Source organism: Cherax quadricarinatus, unplaced genomic scaffold, assembly GCF_038502225.1.
Source record: "Cherax quadricarinatus isolate ZL_2023a unplaced genomic scaffold, ASM3850222v1 Contig1606, whole genome shotgun sequence".
NCBI classification, from domain to species: Eukaryota; Metazoa; Arthropoda; class Malacostraca; order Decapoda; family Parastacidae; genus Cherax; species Cherax quadricarinatus.
Genome location: NW_027196632.1, coordinates 72,755 through 83,195, shown reverse-complemented (window position 1 = coordinate 83,195; position 10,441 = coordinate 72,755). Strand labels below are relative to the sequence as shown.

At 48.9% G+C, this 10,441-nt stretch overlaps 1 protein-coding gene across 1 annotated transcript; it reads right to left on the bottom strand.

Annotated features, from left to right (window-relative positions):
* Positions 1-157: 157 nt before the first annotated feature.
* Positions 158-1,683, bottom strand: LOC138851686 (uncharacterized; the record flags this gene model as incomplete). The annotated part of the gene is given in 1 exon segment (XM_070081069.1): positions 158-1,683. A coding segment is annotated over 1 exon segment (815 nt), but the record flags the coding sequence as incomplete, so codon positions are not given.
* Positions 1,684-10,441: the final 8,758 nt, after the last annotated feature.

The window sequence follows — 10,441 nt, the reverse complement described above, 5'->3', positions numbered from 1 at the left end:
CTCATATGCAAACGCAGGTTGTTGAGTTATCATCGGATAAAGCATCTTCTACTTCATCCCCAAATTAAATTCTACGTCAGAGACGTGTAAGCCACATCATCAGCAGGATTGTCATTCTCGAGACTGCTTAAGGCTTCAAAGGAATTGTGAACGGGGATTGGATGATGAGCGTGAGTGATTGCGGTTGGGAGGTTTGGTAGTAGCACAAACTAAAGGAGGTACAGGATTGGACAAGGTGTTTGGCATAGACCTACGATAAGGGAAGGATCCCTCGGGACACAAATTTCGTACATGGATTAGAGCTTTAAGCGGTCCCATATTAGCATCTAGCGGACTTGAATTGTACACATACTTAGATGTCGGTGGCATTAGTTGTTTAACGACTCCAAAGGCAGCTAATCTGGCAAACCCATCAAGGGCTGGTTTATCACTATCGTTAAGATATCTTGAATTTCGGCCTGCTTTAACAAATGAGGACATTAGGTTATTGAGACGGAGAGCAAACTCCTCTAATGACTCTTCTGGTCTCGGGGCTGTGCAAACTAATTCTTTGAGAACAACGAACGGATCGGTTTCTCGCACTGGTTCAAGATAATTGCGAATTAACTGTTCATAATCTTGCCACCTGGTCAGATCTTGGAAGTCCTTCATACGAATTAATTTAAATACATTTGAGGCAGCTGAAGAACGGGCTAGACTCTCCTTTCCGATACTTATTAAAAGACTCTCAGATGGGGGACCATCAACTGAAGCGTCAGCTCTGGCTCTAACTGCAGTAAACCAACCTTCAAGGTTGTCTGGGTCACCATTGAATAATGGCATAGCATCATACGGATCACGAGTGAAGTTACGCAGGCCAGAAGTCTGAGTATGTCTATCGTTTGATACGGAGTTACTCGAATTTTGGGCTGACACATTAATGGTTGTACTAGCAGCAAGTGCTGAGGCATCGCTAGAGAAAACTTGAGACATGTTTGCCAAAATGTAAAAACTAGAATTTAGAGAACAAAGAAAATGATAACTGAGGAACACACAACACAGTGAACTTAAATGGAAGAAAATGCTTAACTATTCTGCATAAGTAATTAAAAATTGACAAGTTACACAGTAAGCAAAGAACTCACACAAGAAAAAAAAAATATGCAACTTAACAAACACTGAAAATCAAGAGAACTTGTACTTTGCTCAAATCTAATATGCTCAACTTTTACTTTAAATTGAATAAATGGCACAGTGAGTTGTCTTTACTTTCAATGCAACAAGGAAAATACACAATAAAATAATAAAATGGACTCAATAAACTTGTGCAAAAATTAAAACAAACACACAATTCACTGAAATAAAAATTAAAATGACAGACAGAATAAAATACTATGCACAGAACAGAGCATAAGAAACTGCACTGTAAGAAACTGTATTGCACAACACTGCATAAAATTTTCTGCAAGAAAAACTTTAATAGCAACACAATATTTGCACAAGAATTATTGCAAAATGAGTCTGTGTGCAATAATTAAAATTATAACACACAAGAAAAGAAATATATCAAGGAATGAACACTTTAACTCTTAACTGCACTTAAACAACAAGCAAAAGAACAATTTACTTTAAAAGGAGAACTTAAAAATTGCACTAAGAGTGAATTTGTTCAATAAAATATGAAAAAAAATAATAGGTGCAAAAAAAAACACACAACAAAAGAAATACAACACTTACAGTGATGCAGAGCACAAAACATCAACATAAACTCAGTACTAGAATTTTCTTGCAATGAAACTTGATGTTTTTTTAAAAAAATTTTGTAAACAGATTTCTTGCTGGAGCTTTAAAAATGGCACTATTGTCTGTGGAAATAAGACAAATTAAACACTGGCTGAATGGAAAAATATGAACACAAGAATGTTCAACACACAGGGAACAAACAAAAATACACAATTGCTAGGAAGAAAAAAAAATGACAGACAACACTGAGTTGTGATGCAGAATATGAGGTGAAAAATTTACTGAAATACTTCACTGGAATACTGAGAACACAAAGGTAATTCTGAAGTGTTAAACACAAGTTCTATATTGCTCATATGTTGCACACACAACAAAGGAAAAACACTAAGTACTTACTTCAAGTGTGTAAAAAGATACACAACACAACAGATATAAAATAATGCACGAAAATTAACACTGAATTAAGGAGGTTAAAAGAAATGAATGCAATCAGTACATGATAAACACTGAGTCTGATCAAGAGTCACTGAATGTCACTAAGAGAAAAAATTCACTGGGAACACAAAAGAAATGTCTCATCACTCGCAAATGTCTCTAAAAAAAAAAATATTATAGCTGTAACACTTGAAAAAAATGAGATTGATGGATTGTTTATATCGTCTTGCTGCTGTCCTCTGCACAGATGATCGTAGAATTGCGCTTAAATCGGCGAGAGACAACACACAGGAGGCTTTTAAAGATGGCGCGCCACACTCTAGCTCTTGACCCCCTATGTGGTCCTTAAAATATGGTGCTACAACCCTTAGCAGTGCACCAAAACACTGATGAGGTAGGTGAGTTGTAATGGCCGACTGTAGTTGGGTTTGTGGGTAATGGCTGAGCGAGGCGTCTGAGACCGGCAATGGTGCGACACACGTGATCGTGAGTGGCTGGGCTTATGGGTTGAACGTCGTAAGCCTCACTGAGAAAACCCACACTGCCGCGAAGATAATTCTAAGCCGGCTGGCTTAGGAGAAACCCACGAAATACTACAACACCACAAGGATGACAAGGAGCACTCAGAATGCTTGGAACTTGAATCACAAGCGATGAAGACTAGTCACGTGGCTTGCCTGAGTACTGGGGTAAGACACCTGGGTTAGTTGCTAGCTGGCTTATCTTAACCCTTCACACAGAATAGCTTGATAACTTCACACGATGAGCACAGCAGGGGTGGAAGCTGGCTTGGCAGGCAAAATAATTGGATGGAGTAGGCTAGGCTGGACTGGACTCGGGTGTTCTGACTCCCCCACCACAGACTGGAAGCTGGCTTATTTTGCAAACTCGGGTCAACCCCTCGGGAGTAATGCAAAAAGCAGTTAACACTAATACAAAGAGACTGACCAGTGAATAATGTAGAAGCTGGTAGAGTAGCTGGCTTGAGGTAGCTGGATGGGGTGAACCTAGTCGGTAGGCCTACTGGTAACACGAAATGGCCGTCTTGCTGGTCGACAATTTTATCTCCAGAAATCGCTGTAATCGTCAGAATTACAGGCTCACCGCTGTCACCATTTATCGTAAGGGTTCTTAAATGGAGATATCGTAGGTTGAAAGTAGACACACTTGTAGGATGGTAAATATATTGTCAGACTGAGATGAGAGATGGAGCCCGGTGCCAAGCCTGTTCACGTTTTGTAGGTCTGCCGCCGAGTGAGACCGGGACAGAGGGATCACTGCCCATGTGTATCCCTATGACGTCACACAAAGCCAAAGGCCTACGAGGGATCTCGTGTCTAAAGCACAGGGATGATACTAATATGCTATGCTATATAATACTGGGAATACAGGGATCAGCAACTATGCTGACACTCCTTCTTCTCTCCCTCTCGTCATTCATCGTTCTCCACTCCTTCTATTTCTCCTTCTTTCTTCTCTCCCTCTCGTCATTCATCGTTCTCCACTCCTTCTATTTCTCCTTCTTTCTTCTCTCCCTCTCGGGAAAGTGGTGAGAAGGAAGGTAAGGTGGTTCATGGCGAAGGGATCTCTGGACGAGTGAAGCTGAATGAGGGAGTCACCTAACACCAGCTGCCCTTGTTCACCTAGCAGGAAGTATGTAGTTAGTCACCTAACACTAGCTGCCCTTGTTCACCTAGCAGGAAGTATGTAGTTAGTCACCTAACACCAGCTGCCCTTGTTCACCTAACAGGAAGCATGTAGTTAGTCACCTAACATCAGCTACCCTTCTTCACCTAGCAGGAAGTATGTAGTCACCTTACACCAGCTGCCCTTGTTCACCTAGCAGGAAGTATGTAGTCACCTAACACCAGCTGCCCTTGTTCACCTAGCAGGAAGTATGTAGTCACCTTACACCAGCTGCCCTTGTTCACCTAGCAGGAAGTATGTAGTCACCTTACACCAGCTGCCCTTGTTCACCTAGCAGGAAGTATGTAGTCACCTAACACCAGCTGCCCTTGTTCACCTAACAGGAAACATGTAGTTAGTCACCTAACATCAGCTACCCTTCTTCACCTAGCAGGAAGTATGTAGTCACCAGCTGCCCTTGTTCACCTAGCAGGAAGTATGTAGTCACCTAACACCAGCTGCCCTTGTTCACCTAGCAGGAAGTATGTAGTCACCTTACACCAGCTGCCCTTGTTCACCTAGCAGGAAGTATGTAGTCACCTTACACCAGCTGCCCTTGTTCACCTAGCAGGAAGTATGTAGTCACCTAACACCAGCTGCCCTTGTTCACCTAGCAGGAAGTATGTAGTCACCTTACACCAGCTGCCCTTGTTCACCTAGCAGGAAGTATGTAGTCACCTTACACCAGCTGCCCTTGTTCACCTAGCAGGAAGTATGTAGTCACCTAACACCAGCTGCCCTTGTTCACCTAGCAGGAAGTATGTAGTCACCTTACACCAGCTGCCCTTGTTCACCTAGCAGGAAGTATGTAGTCACCTTACACCAGCTGCCCTTGTTCACCTAGCAGGAAGTATGTAGTAACCTAACACCAGCTGCCCTTGTTCACCTAGCAGGAAGTATGTAGTAACCTAACACCAGCTGCCCTTGTTCACCTAGCAGGAAGTATGTAGTCACCTAACACCAGCTGCCCTTGTTCACCTAGCAGGAAGTATGTAGTAACCTAACACCAGCTGCCCTTGTTCACCTAGCAGGAAGTATGTAGTCACCTAACACCAGCTGCCCTTGTTCACCTAGCAGGAAGTATGTAGTCACCTAACACCAGCTGCCCTTGTTCACCTAGCAGGAAGTATGTAGTCACCTAACACCAGCTGCCCTTGTTCACCTAGCAGGAAGTATGTAGTTACCTAACACCAGCTGCACTTGTTCACCTAGCAGGAAGTATGTAGCCGCCTTACACCAGCTGCCCTTGTTCACCTAGCAGGAAGTATGTAGTTACCTTACACCAGCTGCCCTTGTTCACCTAGCAGGAAGTACGTAGTCACCTAACACCAGCTGCCCTTGTTCACCTAGCAGGAAGTATGTAGTTACCTTACACCAGCTGCCCTTGTTCACCTAGCAGGAAGTATGTAGCCGCCTTACACCAGCTGCCCTTGTTCACCTAGCAGGAAGTATGTAGTCACCTTACACCAGCTGCCCTTGTTCACCTAGCAGAAAGTATGTAGTCACCTAACACCAGCTGCCCTTGTTCACCTAGCAGGAAGTATGTAGTTACCTTACACCAGCTGCCCTTGTTCACCTAGCAGGAAGTATGTAGTCACCTTACACCATCTGCCCTTGTTCACCTAGCAGGAAGTACGTAGTCACCTAACACCAGCTGCCCTTGTTCATCAAGCAGGAAGTATGTAGTCACCTAACACCAGCTGCCCTTGTTCATCAAGCAGGAAGTGTGTAGTCACCTTACACCAGCTGCCCTTGTTCACCTAGCAGGAAGTATGTAGTCACCTAACACCAGCTGCCCTTGTTCACCTAGCAGGAAGTATGTAGTAGCCTTACACCAGCTGCCCTTGTTCACCTAGCAGGAAGTATGTAGTCACCTTACACCATCTGCCCTTGTTCACCTAGCAGGAAGTACGTAGTCACCTAACACCAGCTGCCTTTGTTCACCTAGCAGGAAGTATGTAGTAACCTTACACCAGCTGCACTTGTTCACCTAGCAGGAAGTATGTAGTCACCTAACACCAGCTGCCCTTGTTCACCTAGCAGGAAGTATGTAGTTAGTCACCTAACACCAGCTGCCCTTGTTCACCTAGCAGGAAGTATGTAGTTAGTCACCTAACACCAGCTGCCCTTGTTCACCTAGCAGGAAGTATGTAGTAACCTTACACCAGCTGCCCTTGTTCACCTAGCAGGAAGTATGTAGTCACCTAACACCAGCTGCCCTTGTTCACCTAGCAGGAAGTATGTAGTCACCTAACACCAGCTGCCCTTGTTCACCTAGCAGGAAGTATGTAGTCACCTAACACCAGCTGCCCTTGTTCACCTAGCAGGAAGTATGTAGTCACCTAACACCAGCTGCCCTTGTTCACCTAGCAGGAAGTATGTATCACCTAACACCAGCTGCCCTGTTCACCCTGGGAGGTATGAGTCACCTAACACCACCTGCCCTTGTTCACCTAGCAGGAAGTATGTAGTAACCTAACACCAGCTGCCCTTGTTCACCCTAGCAGGAAGTATGTAGTTAGTCACCCTAACACCAGCTGCCCCTTGTTCACCTAGCAGGAGTATGTAAGTCTTACACCAGCTGCCCTTGTTCACCTAGCAGGAGTATGTAGTCACCCTAACACCAGCTGCCCTTGTTCACCTAGCAGAGAAGTATGTAGTAACCCTAACACCAGCTGCCCTTGTTCACCCTAGCGGGAGGTATGTAGTTAAGTCACCTAACACCAGCTGCCCTTGTTCACCTCATTGGAAGTATGTAGTAACCTGCACCAGCTGCCCTTGTTCACCTAGCAGGAAGTATGTAGTAACCCTAACACCAGCCTGCCCTTGTTCACCCTAGCAGGAGTATGTAGTTAGTCACCCTAACACCAGCTGCCCTTGTTCACCCTAGCAGGAAGTGTGTAGTAACCCTAACACCACCTGCCCTTGATCACCTAGCAGGAAGTATGTAGTAACCTAACACCAGCTGCCCTTGTTCACCTAGCGGAAGGTATGTAGTTAGTCACCCTAACACCCAGCTGCCCTTGTTCACCTAGCAGGAGTATGTAGTCACCTTACACCAGCTGCCCTTGTTCACCCCTAGCAGGAAGTATGTAATCACCTTACACCAGCTGCCCTTGTTCACCTATCAGGAAGTATGTAGTCACCTTACACCAGCTGCCCTTGTTCACCTATCAGGAAGTATGTAGTCACCTTACACCAGCTGCCCTTGTTCACCTATCAGGAAGTTCACTGGTGTATTTTGCGGGGTCTCTGGTGTGTTGTGGGGGTCACTGGTGTGTTGTGGGAGGTCACTGGTGTATTGTGGGGGTCACTGGTGTGTTGTGGGGGGTCACTGGTGTATTGTGGGGGGTCACTGGTGTGTTGTGGGGGTCACTGGTGTGTTGTGGGGGTCACTGGTGTGTTGTGGGGGTCACTGGTGTGTTGTGGGGGTCACTGGTGTGTTGTGGGGGGTCACTGGTGTGTTGTGGGGGTCACTTGTGTATTGTGGGGGTCACTGGTGTGTTGTGGCGGTCACTGGTGTGTTGTGGCGGTCACTGGTGTGTTGTGGCGGTCACTGGTGTTTTGTGAGGGTCACTGATGTGTTGTGAGGGTCACTGGTGTGTTGTGGGGGGTCACTGGTGTGTTGTGGGGGGTCACTGGTGTGTTGAGGGGGTCACTAGTGTGTTGTGGGGAGTCACTGGTGTTGTGGGGGGTCACTGTTGTATTGTGGGGGTCACTGGTGTATTGTGGGGGTCACTGGTGTATTGTGTGGGGTCACTGGTGTGTTGTGGGGGGTCACTGGTGTATTGTTGAGGGTCACTGGTGTGTTGTGCGGGATCACTGGTGTGTTGTGGAGGGTCACTGGTGTGCTGTGAGGGTCACTGGTGTGTTGTGGGGGGTCACTGGTGTGTTGTGGATGGTCACTGGTGTGTTGTGGGGGTCACTTGTGTGTTGTGGGGGTCACTGGTGCGTTGTGGGGGTCACTGGTGTGTTGTGGGGGTCAGTGGTGTGTTGTGGGGGGTCACTTGTATATTGTGGGGGGTCACTGGTGTACTGTGGGGGGTCACTGGTGTATTGTGGGGGTCAGTGGTGTGTTGTGGGGGTCAGTGGTGTGTTGTGGGGGGTCACTTGTATATTGTGGGGGGTCACTGGTGTACTGTGGGGGGTCACTGGTGCGTTGTGGGGTTCACTGGTGTGTTGTGGGGGTCAGTGGTGTGTTGTGGGGGGTCACTTGTATATTGTGGGGGGTCACTGGTGTACTGTGGGGGGTCACAGGTGTATTGTGGTGTGTCCAAGAAAAGTTATTTTTGTTTATGCTAAGATCTAAACCTGTGTGGGCCATCAACACAAGTCGTATTGTAGCCTCGATTCTCCGTCCTTCTGAGCACCAGACAGGCGCTTCCTGTCTATCCTCACCTTGATCCAAGGTACGTGAGATTGTAAAGCGGAGACGGTGATATATCCGCCATCCGCTCACCTTGAAGTTAAAAACCATTACAAGAATTCTGGTGTAGTTAGTGGTGTGTGGATGGCAGCAGCTTCCCGGCGCTGTAGTTAGTGGTGTGTGGATGGCAGCAGCTTCCCGGCGCTGTAGTTAGTGGTGTGTGGATGGCAGCAGCTTCCCGGCGCTGTAGTTAGTGGTGTGTGGATGGCAGCAGCTTCCCGGCGCTGTAGTTAGTGGTGTGTGGATGGCAGCAGCTTCCCGGTGCTGTAGTTAGTGGTGTGTGGATGGCAGCAGCTTCCCGGCGCTGTAGTTAGTGGTGTGTGGATGGCAGCAGCTTCCCGGCGCTGTAGTTAGTGGTGTGTGGATGGCACAAGCTTCCCGGCGCTGTAGTTAGCGGTGTGTGGATGGCAGCAGCTTCCCGGCGCTGTAGTTAGTGGTGTGTGGATGGCAGCAGCTTCCCGGCGCTGTAGTTAGTGGTGTGTGGATGGCAGCAGCTTCCCGGCGCTGTAGTTAGTGGTGTGTGGATGGCAGCAGCTTCCCGGCGCTGTAGTTAGTGGTGTGTGGATGGCAGCAGCTTCCCGGCGCTGTAGTTAGTGGTGTGTGGATGGCAGCAGCTTCCCGGCGCTGTAGTTAGTGGTGTGTGGATGGCAGCAGCTTCCCGGCGCTGTAGTTAGTGGTGTGTGGATGGTAGCAGCTTCCCGGCGCTGTAGTTAGTGGTGTGTGGATGGCAGCAGCTTCCCGGCGCTGTAGTTAGTGGTGTGTGGATGGTAGCAGCTTCCCGGCGCTGTAGTTAGTGGTGTGTGGATGGCAGCAGCTTCCCGGCGCTGTAGTTAGTGGTGTGTGGATGGCAGCAGTTAGTGGTGTGTGGATGGCAGCAGCTTCCCGGCGCTGTAGTTAGTGGTGTGTGGATGGCAGCAGCTTCCCGGCGCTGTAGTTAGTGGTGTGTGGATGGCAGCAGCTTCCCGGCGCTGTAGTTAGTGGTGTGTGGATGGCAGCAGCTTCCCGGCGCTGTAGTTAGTGGTGTGTGGATGGCAGCAGCTTCCCGGCGCTGTAGTTAGTGGTGTGTGGATGGCAGCAGCTTCCCGGCGCTGTAGTTAGTGGTGTGTGGATGGCAGCAGCTTCCCGGCGCTGTAGTTAGTGGTGTGTGGATGGCAGCAGCTTCCCGGCGCTGTAGTTAGTGGTGTGTGGATTGCAGCAGCTTCCCGGCGCTGTAGTTAGTGGTGTGTGGATGGCAGCAGCTTCCCGGCGCTGTAGTTAGTGGTGTGTGGATGGCAGCAGCTTCCCGGCGCTGTAGTTAGTGGTGTGTGGATGGCAGCAGCTTCCCGGCGCTGTAGTTAGTGGTGTGTGGATGGCAGCAGCTTCCCGGCGCTGTAGTTAGTGGTGTGTGGATGGCAGCAGCTTCCCGGCGCTGTAGTTAGTGGTGTGTGGATGGCAGCAGCTTCCCGGCGCTGTAGTTAGTGGTGTGTGGATGGCAGCAGCTTCCCGGCGCTGTAGTTAGTGGTGTGTGGATGGCAGCAGCTTCCCGGCGCTGTAGTTAGTGGTGTGTGGATGGCAGCAGCTTCCCGGCGCTGTAGTTAGTGGTGTGTGGATGGCAGCAGCTTCCCGGCGCTGTAGTTAGTGGTGTGTGGATGGCAGCAGCTTCCCGGCGCTGTAGTTAGTGGTGTGTGGATGGCAGCAGCTTCCCGGCGCTGTAGTTAGTGGTGTGTGGATGGCAGCAGCTTCCCGGCGCTGTAGTTAGTGGTGTGTGGATGGCAGCAGCTTCCCGGCGCTGTAGTTAGTGGTGTGTGGATGGCAGCAGCTTCCCGGCGCTGTAGTTAGTGGTGTGTGGATGGCAGCAGCTTCCCGGCGCTGTAGTTAGTGGTGTGTGGATGGCAGCAGCTTCCCGGCGCTGTAGTTAGTGGTGTGTGGATGGCAGCAGCTTCCCGGCGCTGTAGTTAGTGGTGTGTGGATGGCAGCAGCTTCCCGGCGCTGTAGTTAGTGGTGTGTGGATGGCAGAAGCTTCCCGGCGCTGTAGTTAGTGGTGTGTGGATGGCAGCACCTTCCCGGCGCTGTAGTTAGTGGTGTGTGGATGGCAGCAGCTTCCCGGCGCTGTAGTTAGTGGTGTGTGGATGGCAGTAGCTTCCCGGCGCTGTAGTTAGTGGTGTGTGGATGGCAGCACCTTCCCGGCGCTGT